The sequence below is a fragment of the Pristiophorus japonicus genome, chromosome 2 (genome assembly GCF_044704955.1).
Source record: "Pristiophorus japonicus isolate sPriJap1 chromosome 2, sPriJap1.hap1, whole genome shotgun sequence".
In the NCBI taxonomy this organism is placed as follows: domain Eukaryota; kingdom Metazoa; phylum Chordata; class Chondrichthyes; family Pristiophoridae; genus Pristiophorus; species Pristiophorus japonicus.
Window position 1 is genome coordinate 354,102,766 of NC_091978.1, and position 22,706 is coordinate 354,125,471.

The window sequence follows — 22,706 nt, forward strand, 5'->3', positions numbered from 1 at the left end:
GTTGAAGTACAAACACTGTGGCTCTATGATTGGATATCTTCATCTAGAAATATCACCAGGCCAACACAACTGCTTTCAAAAACGATGCTTTCCCTCTGCATTTGAGAAATACAAGAGAGTTTATGTTGGGGAATGGGTTCACACAAGATGACTTGAGATTTTTTTTTTATATATAAACAAAGCCTTGGTTCGTTGAGGTACCGAGATCGGAGTAACGCAGGGCAGATGGCAGAGAAATTAAATTGTTGACTTGCCTCCAAGACCAAACATGAAAGCATGCGAGTTTGAGATGTTTCATGGTTTCATTTGTACAACATTAAAGTTAGGATTCGAACACAATCGACTCTTGCACTAAATTCTTCTTCTTCCCCCACCCCCACCCTTCAGGATTTTCCAAGCCTAGCACAGACAGCAGGCACAGGTGACCAGCCAATAGTGATGTTGGAGACAGTGGCCCAGAATGACCCCATCACATATTTTTACCTCAGGAGGAGGTTGTTCTCTCACATTCCACTGCCACTGCTCAACAACCCAGTCAGGCGGTCCTAGCAACCATATCAGATGCCCAGCGACTCACTGCAGCAGTACATTAATATATCAGCATCACCATCACTATTCCATTTGAACCTGCGTACGGAATGAATTGCTTCAGGATGTAGAACCACTTCCCCCTTTGAAATACTGGTTAGCTCATTTGTTGACATGCTAAACACCATGCATCTTTGACCCAAACCTGAAGTAGGTTTTACATGTTAATCGCCTTCAACTTGGTTTATAAAAGCTTAGCTTTCATCTTATGCCAAAATCATCACCAGCATTGGAAGATTCTTGACATACATAAGAACATAAGAAATAGGAGCAGGAGGAGGCCATTTGGCCCCTCGCGTCTGCTCCGCCATTCAATGAGATCATGGCTGATCTGTTCTTGGCCTCGACTCCACTTCCCTGACGGCTCCCCGTAACCCCGTGACTCCCCTATTGTTCAAAAATCTGACTATCTCCACCTTAAATATATTCAATGACCCAGCCTCCCCAGCTCTCTGGGGTAGAGAATTCCAAAGATTCACAACCCTCAGAAGAAATTCCTCAATTCAGTTTTAAATGGGCGACCCCTTATTCTGCAACAATGCCCTCTAGTTCTAGATTCCCCCACGAGGTGAAACATTCTCTCTGCATCTACCCTGTCAAGCCCCCTCAGAATCTTGTACATTTCAATAAGATCATCTCTCATTCTTCTAAACGGCAATGAGTATAAGCCCAACCTGCTCAACCTTTCTTCATAAGACAACCCCCTCATCTCAGGAATCTCAGGAATGAACCTTCTCTGAACTGCCTCCAATGCAAGGATATCACTCCTTAACTAAAGAAAGCAAAACTGTACAGACACCAGTTTTCACTCTACTGTAGCCATTTGCCTTTCGAGGATGGCTCAAAGGGCCTTTTGTGCTGCAGGTTTGACTTTCATATCCCGTCACTAAAAGCTGTAAATAAAGAATGTTGTTACCGCACAATGCTAGAACGGGAAAGGGAATATTCCATACCTCAGTTCTCCCGCCTCTTTCTGAGCCTGTTGCCTTGCACGCTCTGCAATTATTTCATCACAAATTTGGTCGTAGCGTTTGTCTCCTGGGCCATCACCCATTACCCAGACCCACACGTCATTATCCGCTGCCATCAACCAGCTGACTGACTTCCCATTCCCTGTACGTGGAAGGAGATAGTTTGAATGTCATTATAAATATTTGCTAAAGGAAGCAGTTCACATTCCTAATTGGAGATCTTGGAAGAACTGCGCACTGAAGTTGTTCTGTGGTTCTGCTCCTCAAATTAAATACCACAGTCGAGAGAGCTTGGAGTGTATCAATGCAAAGGATGCGCCTATGTATGGTGGTTGCGCCAGTGCGGAGGGCACCAACACGCAGGGTTTAAAAGGGAAGAGATAGGAGTAGTGATGGGGAGGAGGGGTGGTAGGAAGGGGATCACACTGGAAGTAGGGGGGATAGGGGGAAACGTGAATGATGGGGGAGGGGATGGGAAAGAATCCACACAGTATTGCAGGACACATTTTCTCCACCAGTCTGCAGGTCTCAGGCTGCTCCGTACCTGCCCTGTCTCCACAACCTCCCTTTCATTTTTTCCTTTCAAGTGGGAGGTGTGACAAGGGAAGGAGCTGGTGAGGGCTGGAGGCTGCATTTGGCAATGGAGATTGCGGGGGAAATGTGATCTCCAGCCCTTGGTGCCCCTGTCCCAGCCACGGCCCACTATCCACTCCCACCCGAGAAGGTGGGGGGGGTGGGGGGGGGGGGGAGCTTTGCAAGGTTTCAACTTGGTAATTGCTCCCAGGCATCCGTTATTTAGGTGTGTTTGGGACAGTAATGGAAGATTTTGAGACAACCGTTAATGGGCAGTACTCTGTCACGAGTACACAATAAAGCTCTTATTCTCTTACTTTTCACTGAACGAAACTGCAGGAACACCATCTCCTGACTCTGGTCTTTGATGAATTCACAATACAAGTTATTTCTAAAAAAAGAAAATCAGCCCAGCATAAATCGAGCTTGGTGCAGGAGTCATTCATACGGATGGCTCAAAATACCTCAAAGTTTAATGAAAGTTTTCCTCCCCAACAATTCGTGTTCCCCAGCCATTCCTGGGAGTTGCAAACTGTGCAAGGGGTATGGTCCCAGCATGGAGCTGGATTGGCCGTTCTGCCTCTGCAAGTCTGAATGACGAGTTTCAGCAGGCCATCCGACTGCGAAGGACGTTGCAGCCGAGATCGAGCCGGTCCGAGTCAGAAGGTTGCGGGTTCAAGTCCCACTCCAGCAGCTCGAGTACAAAGTCCAGACCGACAGTGCAGTGCTGAGGGAGCGCTGTCCTGTCGAAGGTGCCGTTAAACCGATGCCCCGTCTGCTCTTGGGTGGACGGAAAAGATGCCATTGCACTATTCTGAAGAATCATAGAAGTTTACAGCACGGAAAGAGGCCATTTTGGCCCATCGTGTCCATGCCAGCCAACAAGAGGCTATCCAGCCTAATCCCAATTTCCAGCTCTAGGTCCGTAACCCTGCAGGTTACTGCACTTCAAGTGCACATCCAAGTACTTTTTAAATATAGTGAGGGTTTCTGCCTCTACCATCCTTTCAGGCAGAGAGTTCCAGACCCTCACAACCTTCTGCGTGATTAAATTTCCCCTCGAAGACTTCTACCAATTACTTTAAATTGATGCCCCCTGGTTGTTGACCCCTCAACTAAAGGGAAATAGGCCCTTTCTATCCACTATATCTAGGCCCCTCATAATTTTATATACCTCAATGAGGTCTCCCCTCAGCCTCCTCTGTTCAAGGAAAACAAACCCAGCCTATCCAATTTGTCCTCATAGCCAAGAGTCTCCACTCCAGACAGCATCCTCGTAAATCTCCTCTGTACTCTCTCCAGCGCAATCATGTCCTTTCTGTAATGTGGCGATCCGAACTGCACACAGTACTCCAGCTGTGGCCTAACCAGTGTTTTATACAGTTCAAGCATAACCCAAGAACAGAGGACTTTTCCCTGGCACCCTACACAGAATTGTACAGCACAACATTTGGCACAACTGGTATATGCTGGGGTTCATGTTCCACATCAGCCTCCTCCCATCTTACTTCATCTCCCCCTATTAACATAACCTTCTATCCCTCGCTCCCTCGTGCACTTATCCAGCTTCCCCTTAAACGCATCTCTACTAGTCGCCTCAACCTTTCCATGTTGTAGCGAGTTTCACATTCTCACCAAGGAGTCTGGTGTGACCACAATACCTGACATCCACCTGATTAGTGCATCAGATAAAAATCACGAGGTCATGTATAATTTCTCCTCCGATGTTGCTTTTCAGTCACTGGGTGGCGCTGCGCGTGATAACTCATCCACTGAATTTCTCGGTAACATCTTGGTGAAGCACAAGAACCTTGCTTGTTGTCCTTGGTGGCATGGCCAAGATCAGGATCTCAACCTGCGAGGGAGATTGGTCCAAGAACATTGGAACAAGAGTAGGCCATTCAGCCTCTGGAGCCTGCTCCGCCATTCAATTAGATCACAGGTGATCTGTACCTCAACTCCATTTACCCGCCTTAGCTCCATATTCCTCGACATCTTTATCTAAAAAAAAATCTACCCATCTCAGTCTTGAAAGCTCAATTTATCCCAGCATCCATAGCTTTTGGGGGAGAGAATTCCAGGTTTTTAAACTGGACAATACTGACTCCTCAACTAGCAACACCGAAAACAGATTGTCTGGTCATTATCACATTGCTGTTTGCAGGAGCTTGCTGTGCATAAATTGGCTGCCGCTATTCCTACATTACAACAGTGACTACAATCCAAAAGTACTTCATTGGCTGTGAAGCGCTTTGAGACATCACAAGGTCGGGAAAGGCACCACAGAAATCCAAGTTCTTTCTTTGCTTTTATCTCCAGCGCTGCACCCTCCTTCCACACCAAAACACAAAGTTAACTCCACATCGATGAATGAAACGTAGTGTCTCCATGGTTCGCCCAAACACCAGGTGCTGGGCTGACATATTCAGCTCTGGCTAATGAAGGCTTCACTTGTCCCCATTTTATATTTTTATGCCGCTCTGGGTAATTAAGAGTCCAAGTGGAAAATTGCATAGCACAGCATCACAAGTCTCCATTTAACAGCAGTTCCTGATTAAATTGCATACTGGTTCAAGCAGCGCTATGTAAACGGCACATAAAATGATGGCTTTGGCAGGGAGAAGGCAAACACCCTCTGCACTGCTTTCTTCGCATCAGAGGAAGGTAGTTGGGAGTTCTACAACTTGCTGCTTGTTTCGATAAAGCGGTACCAACACACAGACAACTCTGTCCCTCAAAACGTTTGCTTTTACAGCTTTTTCTGTGGTTTAATCTTCCCCAAGCAATCTAATTTTTGTTTAAATATATAAAACATGCAATGTATCCAATCACTAAAACTTCATTCTGTCTATATCCCGTCCCCATCCCTCACCCCTCAACTCCCAACCTCAAAAAAGGGGTTAACTGAGGAATGATGATGTTCAAAGCTGCACCTAAAACTCCACTTGCGTGAACTAACTTTTGCTCAAGTTGCACTTAGAAACATTCGGAGATTTTCAACCAGACCGAATCCGTTATTTTTTGTTAAATTACAAAACAATTCAAAAATACTGTGATAGATCAAAGGGTGTTTCAAAGAGCCGGCACAGGCACGATGGGCTGAATGGCCTCCTTCTGTGCTGTATGACCCTATTAATGGGCCCAATTTTGCCCAACCCCTTTTTTCAGCACACTGACCTTAAGTGCGCCGACTTTGCACACTGGAAACGGCGCCGGAAAAAAGTCGTCCCATCCCGGCCGCTCTCCCGAGTCCCAGCGTGGCGTGCGTTGTGAAGTGGGGGGGGCGGAACAAAAGGCCGGCACCTGCGCGCATGCTCCGGCCCTCCCAGCATGTCCTGCGGGCTGTGAGCAGGACCCGATGCTTGCAGCCCCTATCCCCGGCCGAAGGGACGCCCCGATCATCGCCACACCCTATCCCCGGCTTGAGTGGCCTCCCGCACCGGCCGGCCCGCTGAGTTCCCGGGCCGAGGTAGGACTTCAGTTTTATTTTTTATTCATTGATGGTTGTGCTGGAGAGTTTTGATTGGGGGGTGGGGGGGCGAGGGAAGAAAGAGTGTTTTGATCCGGTGGGGGTGGGGGGGGGGGGGGGGGGGGGGGAGACTTTTAAAAAAAACTTGATTCAGGCATAAAGGCAGGACTTCTATTTTTTTTATTTGTTACTGATTGATTGCTTATTATTTTTTGTGGCTTGTTTAGTGCTTTGAAAGTCTTGGTGCAGGTCCTCAGCTTCCTTGTTATTTTTATTTGTTATTGAATGCTTATTTTTGTGCTTGGTTTAGTGCTTGGTAAGTCTTGGTGCTTTAAATGTACTAACCTGCGCCGATTTCTTAACTGCCCGCAAGGTTTTTCAGAGCTGGCCACATACGCTGACCTAAGTCAATTTGGAGTAAGTTTTAGCTAACCAAAGTGGCATAAATGGCCAAAACTGGCGTAAGTGTCTGGGAATGCCCCCTTTTGAAAAAAATTTTTTTTTTTTTTTTTTTTTAAATCGTACCTAGCTGACTTACTCTGGAGCAAATTTTGAGGGGAAAATGGCATTTTTTTTAAACTTACACCAGAAAAAACTTACTCCAAAAAATTTGATGCAAGTCATGGCCAGGATTGGGCCCATTATAACTGGACTTGCCGTTTATACCCAGGTATTGGCACCCTACTTATAACAGGATGTTCCCTCCTCAAAAGCAATCCATGCAGTTCTCTTCGGAGACAGTCGGCAACATTACAAAGCTCCAGAGCACCAACATTCTCATCTTATGCCCACAAATATATTCCCGCTGTGTTTTGTCATTTCAAACAGCACGCTCCCATCCGTTTTTAATCTGGTCTGCCCTCCAGTGCAGTTATATTTAAATTCTCGCCCTCCCTCTCTCGCCCTCCCTCTCTCGCCCTCCCTCTCTCGCCCTCCCTCTGGTTTTCAAAACCAGCTGCTGAGAATTGCGCACTTAAATAGCACAGGAGGAGAGGAGCGAACAGAATATAAAAGCAAAATACTGCAGATGTTGGAATCTGAAATAAAAACTGAACATGCTGGAAATCTCAGCGGGTCAGGCAGCATCTGTGGAGAGAGAAACAGAGTTAGCGTTTCGGGTCGGTGACCCTTCGTCAGAACTGGCAAATGTTCAAAATGAACAGATTCTTAAGGAGCACAAAAGGGGAGGGGAGGAAAGAACAAAAAGGGAAGGTCTGTGATAGGGTGGAAGAGAGACAAAAGGGATGATGGGCCGACTTGAGATGGTAATGGCAGAAGTTAGAAAAAGATGCGTAGATATGGTGTGAATAAATGACCAGCTGCCATGGGAAAGAGAGAGAGAAAAAATACGTAAGATCAGGGTGGAGGGAGGAGGGGGAGTGGTTTAAAAAATAAAAGGAGGGAAGGGAGAAAAATATGGGCAGAGGTTGTGGTCTGAAATTGTTGAACTCTATGTTGAGTCCAGGAGGCTGTAAAGAGCTTCATTGGAACAGTGTAGGAGGCCGAGGGACGGAGGGGTCAGAGTCGGAGCGGAGCAGAGAATTAAAGTGGCAGGTGATCGGAAGCTCAGGGTCACGCTTACGGACTGAACGGAGGTGTTCCGCAAATCTGTGTTTGGTCTCCCCAGTGTAGAGGAGACCACATCGTGAGCAGCGAATACAGTATACTAAATTTAAAGAAATACATGTAAATCAATGTTTCATCTGAAAGGAGTGTTTGAGGCCCTGGACAGTGGGAAGGGAGGAGGTAAAAGGGCAGGTGCTGTATCTCCTGCACGTGCACGGGACGGTGCCATGGGAAGGGGAGGGGGTGCTGGGGGTGACTGCGGAATGGACCAGGGAATGCTGAGAGGGGAGGGGGCAGATACGATTGGGATCACGATGGAGGTGGCAAAAATGGCAGAGAATGATCCGTTGAATGTGGAGGCTGGTGGGGTGAAAGGTGAGGACAAGGGGATCCTTTGTTGTTGGGAAAGAATGCATTTGCCCACAGCGAAGGGATGAGAAAAGGATTCAGTCCGCCCACAGCAGGTACATTAAGGTGAAGGTCAGGCTGGGGTGTGAATCTAATTGAGAAACCTTTGGTGGAGCAGAGTGATAGACAATAGGAGCTTGGTGCCATTGTTCCAGCACTGTATCGAACAGGCACCTCTCTGCACAACTTCAGTCCAAACTCCCACTTTGGATTCTAATTTCTAGAGGGACCAAATTGAAAAGCAGAGAAGTTATGTTAAACTTGTATTGAAGCTTGGTTTGACCACACCTTGGCGTCCTGTGCACAATTCTGATCACCATCTTATAAAAAAAGATCTAGAGGCATTGGAGAAGGTGCAAAAAAGATTTACAAAAATGATACCAGAACTGAGAGGTTATACCTATTTGGAAAGATTGAACAGGCTGGGGGCTCTTTTCTCAAGAAGAGGGTTAACCGGATAGCAATCTTTAAGATTATGAAAGGGAAGATATTTGCACTTGTGGGGGAGACTAAGACTAGGGGCAAGATATTCACTAATAAGTCCAAAAGGGAATTTAGGAAAAACTTCTTGCCCAGAGAGTGGTTAGAATGTGGAACTTGCTACTAAACAGAGTAGTTGAGGCTGGAACATCAGGTCCTTCATTGAAACATCTGTGAACTCTTTATGGAAGCCAGTCATCCTCGCTCGAGGGACCGTGTCTTTGATGATGATGAGATGAATAGCACAAGATGCATTTAAGAGGAAGCTGGATAAAAACAGAAAGGAGAAAGGAAGAGAGGTTATGGTGGTAAGGTTAGATGAAGAGGGGTGGGAGGAGGCTCGTGTGGATTATAAACACCAGCATGGAGCAGTTGGGCCGAATGGCCTGTTTCTGTGCTGTAGATTTTATGAAATTCTATGTAAACCAGACACAGCCCAAGAAGGGTAGATACAGGGAGAAGCAGCAGCAGGAGCCAGGAGGGAGCTATTTAAATATCACAATGCTGGAAGAGCAGAGGGAACCAGCAGCCAATAGGAGTGTACTGGTGTGCTGCTGGATTCACAGTCTGTGTAGGAACGACCCAGCAGAGAGAGAAATCAGCCAGCAGGAAAACATTAAAGTTAAGCTCAGAGGATAAAACGACCCTCTACTTTTAACCTAAAGAGGACATAAATTGCTCATCTGATACACACATAAATACGGTACATAGATTTTTGCTTTAGTCTTATCGAAAAGTACATCTTTTGAGAGAGAACAAGTTTTAAAATAGGAAAGATAGGGATCAATAAAGGAGAACAGACCAATGGGAATGAAAACTCCTAAATTAAAGAAAGACTTGCATTTATAAAGTGTCTTTCATGACCACCGGACGTCTCAAAGCACTTTACAGCCAATGAAGTACTTTTGGAGTGTAATCACTGTTGTAATGTAGGAAACACGGTAGCCAATTTGTACACAGCAAGCTCCCACAAACTGTAATGTAATAATGACTAGATAATCTGTTTTTTTGTTATGTTGATTGAGAGATAAATATTGGCCAGGACACCAGGGATAACTCCCCTGCTCTTCTTCAAAATAGTGCCATATTACGTCCACCTGAGAGCGCAGACGGGGCCTTAGTTTAATGTCTCATCTGAAAGACGGCACCTCAGACAGTGCAGGCTCCCTCAGCACTGCACTAGAGTGTCTATATTTTTTTTGTACTCAAGTCCCTGGAGTGGGACTTGAACCCACAACCTTTTGGCTCACAGGCGAGTGTGCTTCCCACTGATTCACAACGGACACTAATTAGCAAAATAACAATTCAAATATCAATTTACTCCTGCCCGTCATTCTGCTGACTTTGTATGAGCAATATTTTTGTTCCAACATTGAGCGGGAGTGGGATCCAGGTTATTTGCTTCAAGAAGATACTACATGAATAAAAAAAAAAATCAGCAAGAGTTTTAAATTCAACAGTGTCTTCAGCTCCCTCATGCTGTCTGGCTCAGGAATCCAGCAATGGGAACAGTAGTATAATGGTTAGGTTACTGGACTATTAATCCTAGTCTCAATAATGGTGACCATGAAACTATCATTTTGTCATAAAACCTCATCTGGTTCACTAATGTCCTTGAGGGAAGGAAATCTGCCATCCTTACCCAGTCTGGCCTATGTGACTCCAGACCCACAGCAATGCGGTTGACTCTGAACTGCCCTCTGAAATGGCCTAGCAAGCCACTCAGTTGTAACAAACCACTATGAAAAGCAATAATAGGAATAAAACTGGATGGACCATCCCGGCATCGACCCCCAGCACTGGCTTCGTACACGGCAATGGCACACTCAGCCCCAGCCAATCCTGCAAAGTCCTCCTCACTAACATCTGGGGACTTGTGCCAGAATTGGGAGAACAGTCACACAGATTAGTCAAACAACAGCCTGACAGTCATACTCACAGAATCATATCATGCAGCCAATGTCCCAGATTCCTCCATCAACATCCGTGGGTAAATCCTGTCCAATCAGCAGGACAGACCCACCAAGGATGGTGGCACAGTGGTGTACAGTCGGGAGGGAGTGGCCCTGGGAGTCCTCAACATTGACTCCGGACCCCATGACCTCATGGCTTCAGGTCAAGCATGGGCAAGAAAACCTCCTGCTGATTACCATCTACCATCCTCCCTCAACTGATGAATCAGTACTCCTCCATGTTGAACACCACTTGGAAGAAGCACTGAGGATAGCAATATACTCTGGCTGAGAGACTTCAATGTCCATCACCAAGGGTGGCTCGGTAGCACCACTACTGACCGAGCTGACCTGAAGGACATAGTTGCTAGACTGGGCCATGGTGAGAGTACCAACACAAGAGAAGAACCTACTTTACCTCGTCCTCACCAATCTCGCGGTCACAGATGCATCGGTAGCAGTGATAACCGCACAATCCATGGAGATAAAGTCCTGTCTTCACACGGAGGACACACTCCATCGTGCTAAGCAAATCTAGCAGCTCTAAACTGGGCATCCAGGAGGTACTGTGGGCCAGCAGCAGAATTGTATTCCACCACAATCTGCAACCTCACGGCCCGGCATATCCCTCACTCTACCATTACCATCAAGCCAGGGGACCAACCCTGGTTCAATGAGGAATGCAGAAGAGCATGCTAGGAGCAGCACTAGGCGTACCTAAAAATGAGGTGCCAACCTGGGGAAGCTGCAACACAGGACTACATGCATGCTAAACAGTGGAAGCAGCATGCTTATAGACAGGGCTAAGCAATCCCACAATCAACGGATCAGAAGTGGGGATGTTCGTTGATGATTGCACAGTGTTCAGTTCCATTCGCAACGTCTCAGATAATGAAGCAGTCCATGCCCGCATGCAGCAAGACCTGGACGACATTCGGGTTTGGGCTGAGAAGTGGCAAGTAACATTCGCGCCACACAAATGCCAGGCAATGACTATGTCCAACAAGCGAGAGCCTAACCACCGCCCCTCGACATTCAACAGCATTACCATCGTCAAATCCCCAACCATCAATATCCTGGCGGTCACCAGTGACTAGAAATTTAACTGGACCAGCCACATCAATAATATGGCCACAAGAGGAGGTCAGGGGCTTGGTATTCTGCGGCAAATGTCTAACCTTTTGACTCCCCAAAGTCTTTCTACCATCTACAAAAAGGTACAAATCAGCAGTGTGATGGAATACTTTCCACTTGCCTGGATGAGTGCAGTACCAACAACACTCAAGAAGCTCGACACCATGCAGGACAAAGCAGCCTACTTAATTAGCACCCCACTCCCTCCACCACTGTACACTGCGGCTGCAGTGTGTACCATCTACAAGATGCACTGCAGCCACTCGCCAAGGCTTCTTAGTCAGCACCTCTCAAACTCACGACCTCTACCACCTAGAAGGACAAGGGCAGCAGGCGCATGGGAACACCATTACTTGCAAATTATCCTCCAAGTTGCACACCATCTGGACTTGGAAATATACCGCCGTTCCTTCATCATTGCTGGGTCAAAGTCCTGGAAATCCCTACCTAACAGCACTGTGGGAGTACCTTTACCACACGGACTGCAGCGGTTCAAGAAGGCAGCTCACCACCACCTTCTCAAGGCAATTCGGGATGGGCAATAAATGCTGGCTTTGCCAGTGACACCCACAAATAAAAAAATCAATCTCTCCCACTCCCTACACAAAAATCTAGTCAGCAATTTAAAAAAAACCAGACAGAAACAAAAAGGTATGGTTAAATGTAAGGTTCTTTTTACATTTCTACAATTACTAACACTCCTAAAATATACAAACATTCCCCAGGCTTCTCCCACTCAGGAGACCCCACCCCCCGAAACACCGCCACTCAAGTATCTGCACCTCCATTACCTGAAGTAATTTCTCCATAAAATGTGACCACGAATCTGGTTTGTTTTCCTCTTTTACAACCTAGATCAATTTTTCAAAATCTAAAGAAATGGAAATGGTCCCACCAAGCATCAGTTCACTGAAAGCTCCCTTCCCCCAAATACAGAAGTGGTCTGACCCCATCAAGATCAGAGCACCCCAAACGACACAGAACAGAATATGGTGTGGCTGCTGTGAGATTTTCTCTCCAGAAGGGCAACACAAGAGGAACCCACAGTAGCCACATTATTGTTCCCGTTCCCAGTCTACATCAACATGAACATTGTACTGACGCCTCTGTGATTAGAGGTGATCTTAGGTGGGGCACGTTATCTGAAGTACTTTAATATTAAAGGCAGAGGTTATCCAGACTAGTGTTGCCAACTATAGCAGCAAGTTACATTTATATACCACCTTTAACATAGAAAAATGTTCCACGGTGTTTCACAGAAGCTCAAATACAAATTAGAAAGGACGACTAAAAGCTTGGTTAAAGAGGTGAGTTTTAAGGAGCATATTAAAAAAGGGGGAGCAGGAATGGTGGAGTGATTTAGGGAGGTAATTCCAGAGTATGCGGCCGAGATTGATGAAGGCATGGCCGCCAATACTTGGGTGAAGGGAAGGGGACACACAAAAGGCCACAGTCGGAAGAGTGTAAAGGTTTTTTTTGGGGGGAGGGGGGGGTTGCGGTTTCTAAGCTGGAGGAGATTACAACAACAACATATTTATATAGCATCTTTAAAAAGGTAGTAGCGTTAAAAAACAAATATTGATATCAAGCCAGGTAAGGCGAAACTGGGCCGATGAGTCAAAGAGGTAGGTTTTAACGAGGAAAGAGAGGTAGAGAGGCAGAGAGATTTAGGGAGGGAGTTCCACAGCTTAGGACATTGGCAGCTGAAGGCACAGCCACCAATGGTGGAGCAATTATAATCAGGGCTGCTCAAGAGGCCAGAATTAGAGGATCGCAAATAACTCAGAGGATTTGTGGGGCTGAAGGAGATTACAGAGATGGGGAGGGACGAGGCCATGGAGGGAATTGAAAATAAGGATGAGAATTTTAAAAATCGAGGATTGCTTAACTGGGAGCCAATGTATGTCAGCGAGCACAGGGACGATGGGCAATGATCCCTCGAAATATTATCCTGGGTGCACGGCCTGTTTATTTACATGCGTGGTACCTTTAAATTTGCTGTGCGGTATCTTCGACGGGACAGCGTGTGAGCAGCCTGCGTGATACCTCCACTTTGCTGCGTGATCACGCAGCTTACAGGGAACATTGGTGATGGGCGAACAGGACTTGGTGCGAGTTTAGGACACGGGCAGCAGAGTTTTGGATGACCTCAAGTTTACAGAGGGTAGAATGTGAGAAATCGCCCAGGTGTGCGATAGAGATAGGGAGGGGCGAGGCCATAAAGGGATTTAAATTTGAGGATCAGAATTTTAAATTGGAAGTGTTGGGGGACCAGGAGCCGATGCAGGTCAGCAAGGACTGGGGGTGATGAGCGAGTGGGACATGTTGCGATAGGACATGGGCAACAGAGTTTTGGATGAGCTGAAGCGGATATGGAGGGTAGAGGATGGTAGGCTGGCTAGACGCGCAATGGGATAGACAAGTCTGGAGGTAACAAAGGCAGATGAGGGTTTGAGCAGCTGATGGCCTGTGGTCCGAGACGCGTGACGTTATGGGCTGGGGGGTGGGGGTGGAAGTGGAAGTAGGCAGTCTTTGTGATGGAGAGGATATAGGGTCAGAAGCTCAATTTGGAGTCAAATATGAGCCGAGGGTGGATTCACTCTGCAGCATCCACGATGCTGAGAATGACATGAATAGCACGTTTAGTGAGTTGGTCTTATCGCAGGTAAAGGGTCCACAGCCAGATAGGGAATGAAAGACCAACAGGAAGAGCAGTGCAAGGAAGGTAGTGCAGGGATCCCCTGCAAAACAGATACACCGCTTTGAGTACTGTTGAGGGGGATGACTCATCAGGGGGGAGCAGCAGCAGCCAAGTTCATGGCACCGTGGCTGGCTCTGCTGCACAGGAGGGCAGGAAAAAGAGTGGGAGAGCGATAGTGATAGGGGATTCAATTGTAAGGGGAACAGAAAGGCGTTTCTGCGGCCACAACCGAGACTCCAGGATGGTATGTTGCCTCCCTGGTGCAAGAGTCAAGGATGTCTCGGAGCGGGTGCAGGACATTCTGAAAAGGGAGGGTGAATAGCCAGTTGTCGTGGTGCACATTGGTACCAACGATATAGGTTAAAAAACGAGATGAGGTCCTATGAGACGAGTTTAAGGAGCTAGGAGCTAAATTTAAAATAGGACCTCAAAAGTAGTCATCTCGGGATTGCTACCAGTGCCACGTGCTAGTCAGAGTAGGAATCGCAGGATAGCTCAGATGAATACGTGGCTTGAGCAGTGGTGCAGCAGGGAGGGATTCAAATTCCCGGGGCATTGGAACCGGTTGTGGGGGAGGTGGGACCAGTACAAACCGGACTGCACCTGGGCAGGACTGGAACCAACGTCCTAGGAGGAGTGTTTGCTAGTGATGTTGGGGGAGGAGTTAAACTAATATGGCAGGGGGATGGGAACCAATTCAGGGAGACAGAGGGAAACAAAATGGAGACAGAAGCAAAAGACAGAAAGGAGATGAGTAAAAGTGGAGGGCAGAGAAACCCAAGGCAAAAAGCAAAAAGGGCCACTTTGCAGCAAAATTCTAAAGGGTCTAAGTGTGTTAAAAAGGCAAGCCTGAAGGCTCTGTGCCTCAATGCAAGGAGTATTCGGAATAAGGTGGACGAATTAACCGCGCAGATAGCTGTTAATGGATACAATGTGGTTGGCATCACGGAGACATGGCTCCAGGGTGACCAAGGCTGGGAACTCAACATCCAAGGGTATTCAACATTCAGGAAGTATAGACAGAAAGGAAAAGGAGGCGGGGTGGCATTGCTTGTTAGAGGAAATTAATGCAATTGTAAGGAAAGACATTAGCTTGAATGATGTGGAATCGGTATGGGTGGAGCTATGGATTACCAAGGGGCAGAAAACGTTAGTGGGAGTGGTGTACAGACCTCCAAACAGTAGTAGTGATGTTGGGGAGGGCATCAAACAGGAAATTAGGGGTGCATGCAATAAAGGAGCAGCAGTTATCATGGGTGACTTTAATATGCATATAGATTGGGCTAACCAAACTGGAAGCAATACGGTGGAGGAGGATTTCCTGGAGTGCATAAGGGATGGTTTTCTAGACCAATATATCGAGGAACCAACTAGGAGAGGCCATCTCAGACTGGGTGTTGTGTAATGAGAGAGGATTAATTAGCAATCTCGTTGTGCGAGGCCCTTTGGGGAAGAGTGACCATAATATGGTGGAATTCTACATTAGGATGGAGAATGAAACAGTTAATTCAGAGACCATGGTCCACAACTTAAAGAAGGGTGACTTTGAAGGTATGAGGCGTGAATTGGCTAGGATAGATTGGCGAATGATACTTAAGGGGTTGACAGTGGATGGGCAATGGCAGACATTTAGAGACCGCATGGATGAACTACAACAATTGTACATTCCTGTCTGTCGTAAAAATAAAAAAGGGAATGTGGCTCAACCGTGGCTATCAAGGGAAATCAGGGATAGTATTAAAACCAAGGAAGTGGCATACAAATTGGCCAGAAATAGCAGCGAACCCAGGGACTGGGAGAAATTTAGAACTCAGCAGAGGAGGACAAAGGGTTTGATTAGGGCAGGGAAAATAGAGTACAAGAGGAAGCTTGCAGGGAACATTAAGATGGACTGCAAAAACTTCTATAGATATGTAAAGAGAAAAAGGTTAGTAAAGACAAACGTAGGTCCCCTGCAGTCAGAATCAGGGGAAATCATAACAGGGAACAAAGAAATGGCAGACCAATTGAACAAGTACTTTGGTTCGGTATTCACTAAGGAGGACACAAACAACCTTCCGGATATAAAAGGGGTCAGAGGGTCTAGTAAGAAGGAGGAACTGAGCGAAATCCTTACTAGTCAGGAAATTGTGTTGGGAAATTGATGAGATTGAAGGCCAATAAATCCCCAGGGCCTGATGGTCTGCGTCCCAGAGTATTAAGAAGGTGGCCTTGGAAATAGCGGATGCATTGACAGTCATTTTCCAACATTCCATAGACTCTGGATCAGTTCCTATGGAGTGGAGGGTAGCCAATGTAACCCCACTTTTTAAAAAAAAGAAGGAGGGAGAGAGAAAACAGGAAATTATAGACTGGTCAGCCTGACATTGGTAGTGGGTAAAATGATGGAATCAATTATTAAGGATGTCACAGCAGTGCATTTGGAAAGAGGTAACATGTTAGGTCCAAGTCAGCATGGATTTGCGAAAAGGAAATCATGCTTGACAAATCTTCTAGAATTTTTTGAGGATGTTTCCAGTAGAGTGGACAAGGGAGAACCAGTTGATGTGGTGTATTTGGACTTTCAGAAGGCTTTCGACAAGGTCCCACACAAGAGATTAGTGTGCAAAGTTAAAGCACATGGGATTGGGGGTAGTGTGCTGACGTGGATTGAGAACTGGTTGTCAGACAGGAAGCAAAGAGGAGGAGTAAATGGGTACTTTTCAGAATGGCAGGCAGTGACTAGTGGGATACCTCAAGTTTCTGTGCTGGGGTCTCAGCTGTTTACATTGTACATTAATGATTTAGACGAGGGGATTAAATGTAGCATCTCCAAATTTGCGGATGATACTAAGTTGGGTGGCAGTGTGAGCTGCGAGGAGGATGCAATGAGGTTGCAGAGCGACTTGGATAGGTTAGGTGAGTGGGCAAATGCATGGCAGATGAAGTATAATGTGGATAAATGTGAGGTTATCCACTCTGGTGGTAAAAACAGAGAGACAGACTATTATCTGAATGGTGACAGATTAGGAAAAGGGGAGATGCAACGAGATCTGGGTGTCATGGTACAACAATCATTGAAGGTTGGCATGCAGGTACAGCAGGCGGTTAAGAAAGCAAATGGCATGTTGGCCTTCATAGCGAGGGGATTGGAGTACAGGGGCAGGGAGGTGTTCCTACAGTTGTACAGAGCCTTGGTGAGGCTACACCTGGAGTATTGTGTACAATTTTGGTCTCCTAACTTGAAGAAGGACATTCTTGCTATTGAGGGAGTGCAGCGAAGGTTCACCAGACTGATTCCCGGGATGGCAGGACTGACATATCAAGAAAGACTGAATCAACTGGGCTTGTATTCACTGGAGTTCAGAAGAATGAGAGGGGATCTCAGAAACGTTTAAAATTCTGATGGGTTTAGACAGGTTAGATGCAGGAAGAATGTTCCCAATATTGGAGAAGTCCAGAACCAGGGGGCACGGTCTAAGTATAAGGGGTAAGCCATTTAGGACCGAGATGAGGAGAAGCTTCTTCACCCAGAGAGTGGTGAACCGGTGGAATTCTCTACCACAGAAAGTTGTTGAGGCCAACTTACTAAATATATTCAAAAAGGAGTTAGATGAAGTCCTTACTACTAGGGGGATCAAGGGGTATGGCGAGATAGCAGGAATGGGGTACTGAAGTTGCATGTTCAGCCATGAACCCATTGAATGGCGGTGCAGGCTCGAAGGGCTGAATGGCCTACTCCTGCACCTATTTTCTATGTTTCTATGTTTCTAAATAGGACACCAAGGCTGCAAGCGGTTTGGTTTAAACAGAGGCCAAATACTCCATCTGGAAAGGTTAATTTACTGGATACAACTCCAGAATGAAGTCTGCAATGAAGCAGGAAGATGCCAAATGTCATTGTGCATATGAGAGAGAAAAAAATATGATGTCATAAACACAACACAGCTGGTCTGCAAGTGAGCAGCTGAAATTTGGAATTCTTTAAATTGAGTCGTGTTTTCTTACAACAGCTCTGCTCAAAAGCAGCACGTTGCACACAGCAAACCTTTTCTAATTCATTCCAGAACACATTTTCCACCACACTGACAAATGGCATAGGCTATCAGGCCCAATGAAAGATTTGGAAGCCTAGTGATTGCAGAATCTTACAGCACACAAGGCGGCCATTCAACCCACTGTGTCTGTGCTGGCTGTTTGAAAGAACTATTCATTTAGTCCCACTCCCCCTCTTTGCCTATAGCCCCACAAAAATTTACTTTTGAAGATTATATACAATTCACTTTTGAAAGGGCGTTTCCACTACCCTTTCAGGTCATAAGTCGCTGCGCTAAAAAAAAATTCTCTTCATTGTCCGCCTGGTAACTTTGCCAATTATGTTAAATCTGTGTCCTCTGCTTACCGACCTTCTCTCAGTTTCTCCTTATTTATTCTATCAACATTTTTCATGGTTTTGAACACCTCTATTAAATCTCCTGCTCATCTTCTCTGCTCCAAGGAGAACCACCTTTAAAAAAATGTTGTACATTTTACACAAATTTTTGTCTGAAAAAGCATGTGGGCTTGGTGACAAGACAAACATTAGCTTACTTGTTTGAGGCTTTCTTTCCTCCGGCTGCAGTTTTTCTTCTTTTTCCTTCCACCTTCGAATCTGTTCCTGTCTGATTTTAAAAAACAGTATCTGCTTCTGTTCTTCATTCAGTTCAGCCAGAAGCTCCGGTTCAATGTACATGGTGTCCAATATCTGCTGCAGCATTCTCACAGCTTTTATCTTTTGCCGGCTCCTCGAACTTCAAAAACCAAACCCAAGGTTACATAGCCTATCGAGCGGCTGAAATTCAGCAGGGGAAAACTTAAAAGTGTAACAAGTGCTTCCTTCTCCGGTCACCTATAGAGGGGGAAAACAGAATATAGTCAATCCGACCAACGTATAGGACAAGATTTATCCCAACATTTGCTTTCTGCTTCCCCCCCCCCTAACAGAAATGAAAAGCTAGGGGGAAATCAAAGGCAAATAATATTCTAAATGCAAGTGTATAAATATCACTCAGTGGTTACTAAAAAAAGCAATTACAGTGAAACTTCAACACAGTGTGTAATGCATTGGTAGGATTCAAGGGAAAACCCAATTTCGTACCAACTTAACTGCCATTAGGTCAAGCAGGAAGGGAGAAAAAAAATAGGACAGTTCCCCAGCCCAGTCAGCTCATTTGCACCTCCTAAAAGATGTGTAAAAGAGGCCTCAGCAGATATCCAAGAGTATACCTGTCTTCTCAAGAGGTCAGCCATGGCGCAGTGGGAGCACTCTCGCCTTGGAGTTAGAAGGTCGTGGGTTCAAGCCCTACTCCGGAGCACATATTCCAGGCTGACACTTCAGTACAGTAGTGAGGGAGTGCTACACTATTGGAGAGGCCATCTTTCTGATGAAACATTAAACCCAATAGCTCGAGGCGCTGAATGGCTGGCTCCTGTTCCTACGTTAACTGTGTCATTTACATAAATGCCCTAGTCACTGAAATACTTGCCAGGCAATTCCACCGATAGGAATCATTTCCAAAACCACAATACAACCAATGATTCATAATATAATGCAATAAATCCTGGTACTTGACAACAATATCGAGCTAGACAATACCAACAAGATGTAATGCACATGAAACAAACCGCAAAAGTTATGTTAAAGGCTGTAAAATAATCAAGAAATTTAAAACAAAATCAAAATACTTTGCTCTTGCAGTTTAGAATGCCTCAAAGACTTGCACTGATTGAATTGTCACAAACGTGTAATGCATTCCTGTGTACCCACTCTCCGAAATTCAATTCGAGCTTGGTTAATTTGGCAAGGGCCCTCCAATGTACAAGCAATGACGTTTTTCAGGGGGTCATCACTAGCAATGGAGCGTTCCCCATGAATAGTGTACTGCATGAGTCATGGCTGCTAGGGGCTCGGGTGAAGAAAGCCACATTCTGTTTTTGCTCCCATTTTAAAGAGAAAACATTTGATGAAAATGTCACGATGCTGTATAGTTTGGAATTGAAAACACACAGGCTTCTCGAATTTCTGCCAAGAATTTCACTTATAACGAGAGCTTTTATTTCGCAATTTATTGAGTTTAAAGATTGAAATTGAAGTTCTTGCTCTCGCTAACTATAAATAATAAGTGAACTCTGCGGATGAGATCAGTCGGGCAACCTCGTCTGAAGTGAAATAAACCGTTCTCACCTCAATTCGTTTGATGCCAGACTGGCGTTTGAAAAAGTTAATTTTAACCATTATATCAAACTACACAGGGATTAAAGCCAGCTCACTAAATCGGACACTTAATAGTTTTGTTACTTTAATAGGTGACAATATCGAGCATGCCACACGTTGTTTGTCAGGCATAGCTGGCATGAAAAGTAAAAGTGTAATGCCACAGAACGCAGCGGTGAAAACCAGACAGGTGAAGTTACAAACAACAGCTTCAAATTGTCACCTCTGAAGGAGGGAGATTGTTTCGCAACTTGCATTCAGAAACCTTAGACCAGGAAGTCCGTGTTTAGTCAGCGCCTCTGATTTCTCCAAGAAGAAATCCCTCGGGGGGAAATTCAGGAAAATTAATCTAAGCGTTAAAAAAATACATCTCAACGACAATCTTCACCTTACCGATGGGAATTGGGAGTAACTCACCACACCTTGCTCTCCGGAGTTAGGGCTCCCTTCTGCCCAACTTCCTGCACTCATAGGATCAGGAAGTTCGGTCGATCCTGGGCTATTTCTAACATCACATGACACGAGATCTCAATGAGGTGTGTGTAGATTCAGCGGTCCCTGGATGTAAACAGGCTGCGATAGCAGACGGTGCAGACAATCTACTCGCCCGGGTGAATAAAACTCCTTTTTTTAAATGCACTGCCGAGCCAAAACATGCCCCGGGAACCCTGACTGGGTTGAGGCACCGGCTCCAAGGCACACCTCTACAGCGGCTGGCAGCTCTTGCCCGGGGAGCCAGGGCGGAGACTTCTCCTTCAATCCCCTTGCGGGTTAATGGGGCGTGGGGTGGATAAATTGCACCGGCAGCGCCACCGCATTCCGCAAATTCCAGCCAGCCGCCTCATTAGCATAGCCCCGTCCCCCGCCCGCTGATTGACACGCGCCCCGACCAATCAGCCGCCGGCGCCCCGCCCCCGGTGTTTGTTACACCTTTCACCTGCGAATGGGGAGGGAGTGGGCGGGCCCAAGGCTCCCAGGCGAGTGGCTCGATGCTGGACGCTCACCCCAAGGTGTGACTGATTTTGGAAACAGTTGCTGGGATGAGGTGTGGGCTGGACACAGCGTTAAAGGACACAACAGTCACCGGGAGTGGGTATAACATAGAAACATAGAAAATAGGTGCAGGAGTAGGCCATTCGGCCCTTCGAGCCTGCACCACCATTCAATATGATCATGGCTGATCATGCAACTTTAGTACCCCATTCCTGCTTTCTCTCCATACCCCTTGATTCCTTTAGCCGTAAGGGCCACATCTACTAAAAAGAAAGACTCGCATCTATATAGCGCCTCTCACGACCACTGGACGTCCAAAAGCGTTTTACAGCCAATGAACTGCTTTTGAAGTGTGGAATCACGTAGAATCATAGGAATTTTACAGCACAGGAGGCCGTTCGGCCCATCATATCCGTGCCGGCCAACAAAGAGCTATCCAGCCGAATCCCACTTTCCAGCTCTTAGTCCGCAGCCTTGTAGGTTACGGCACTTCATGTGCACATCCACATTATGACACTGTTGTCATGTAGGAAACGCATCAGCCAATTTGCGCACAGCAAGCTCCCATAAACTGCAACATGATAATGACCTCACGTCTTATCGCCAAGAGCATGCAGAAATCAAGCGCAGTCTGCGGAAAGAGCGTGCGGCAAACCAGTCCCACCCACCCTTTCCCTCAACGACTATCTGTCCCACCTGGGACAGGGACTGTGGTTCTCATATTGGACTGTCCAGCCACCTAAGGACTCATTTTTAGAGTGGAAGCAAGTCTTCCTCGATTCCGAGGGACTGCCTATGATGATGATGAATGACCACCATCATCTGTTTCAGCGATGTTGATTGATGGATAAATATTGGCAAGGACACTGGGGATAACTCCGCTGCTTTTCTTTAAAATAGTGTCATGGGATCCTGAGCAACACCTGAGAGAGCAGACAGGGCCTCGGTTTAGCGTCTCATCCAAAAGACGGCACCTCCAACAGTGCACCACTCCCTTAGCACTGCGCTGGAGTGTCAGCCTATATTTTTATGCTCAAGTACCTGGAATGGGATTACGAACCCACAACCTTCCAACTCAGAAGTGAGTGTGCTTCCCACTGAGCCACAGCAGACACTTAAAGGGCACAGTTACAGGGAGTGGGGATAATGTACAGGAGCACAACATCGCAGGACTAGCAGGAAAACCTTCAGTCAGTTTCAGTAAAGGGATCAGGGTTTAGAGATTACAGATTAGAGAGGGATAAATATAAATTAAGTGGAGGGAGGGGAACACACACACACAGAGGATCAGCACAGTGTTTGATGTAACAGATCAGTCAGGTAGTGGAAAGTGTATTAAAGGAATTACAGAAACAAAGAAGGTGTCATTGACTGTGAAAGGGGAAGGCCCAGGGGAGAGGAAACCTGGGAATTGAGTTTGAAATTTAACCATATGACCAAGAACAAGGAGGGGGAGGGGTCCTCCAGCTCTGAAAGATGACAGAACAGACTAATGGAGAGTACACAGCCCAGGTCAATGGGAGCACGGCCCAGGTTAATGAGGGGGGCGGACAGAGCCCAGGTTAATTGGGGGGGGGAGCACAGCCGAAGTTAATGGGGTGGGGCACAACCCAGGTTAATGGGGGGGGGGCACAGCCCA

The 22,706-nt window shown here is 46.3% G+C and overlaps 1 protein-coding gene across 4 annotated transcripts in view; it reads right to left on the reverse strand.

The window, feature by feature from the left end:
* sh2d4a (SH2 domain containing 4A) overlaps positions 1-20,845 on the reverse strand; it is a 51,559-nt gene extending 30,714 nt beyond the window's left edge. The window contains exons 1-3 of one of the 4 annotated variants that reach the window (XM_070865959.1): positions 20,497-20,845; positions 18,412-18,709; positions 1,542-1,701 (exon numbers count right to left, since the gene is read on the reverse strand). In XM_070865959.1, the coding sequence (XP_070722060.1) occupies positions 1,542-1,701; positions 18,412-18,577 (326 nt within the window). In that variant the 5' untranslated portion in view covers positions 18,578-18,709; positions 20,497-20,845. Of the gene's footprint in view, positions 1-1,541; positions 1,702-18,411; positions 18,710-20,462 lie in introns of all 4 variants that reach the window. The other 3 variants (XM_070865968.1, XM_070865950.1, XM_070865978.1) reach the window with 3 other exon arrangements.
* Between the last annotated feature and the right edge of the window lie 1,861 nt (positions 20,846-22,706).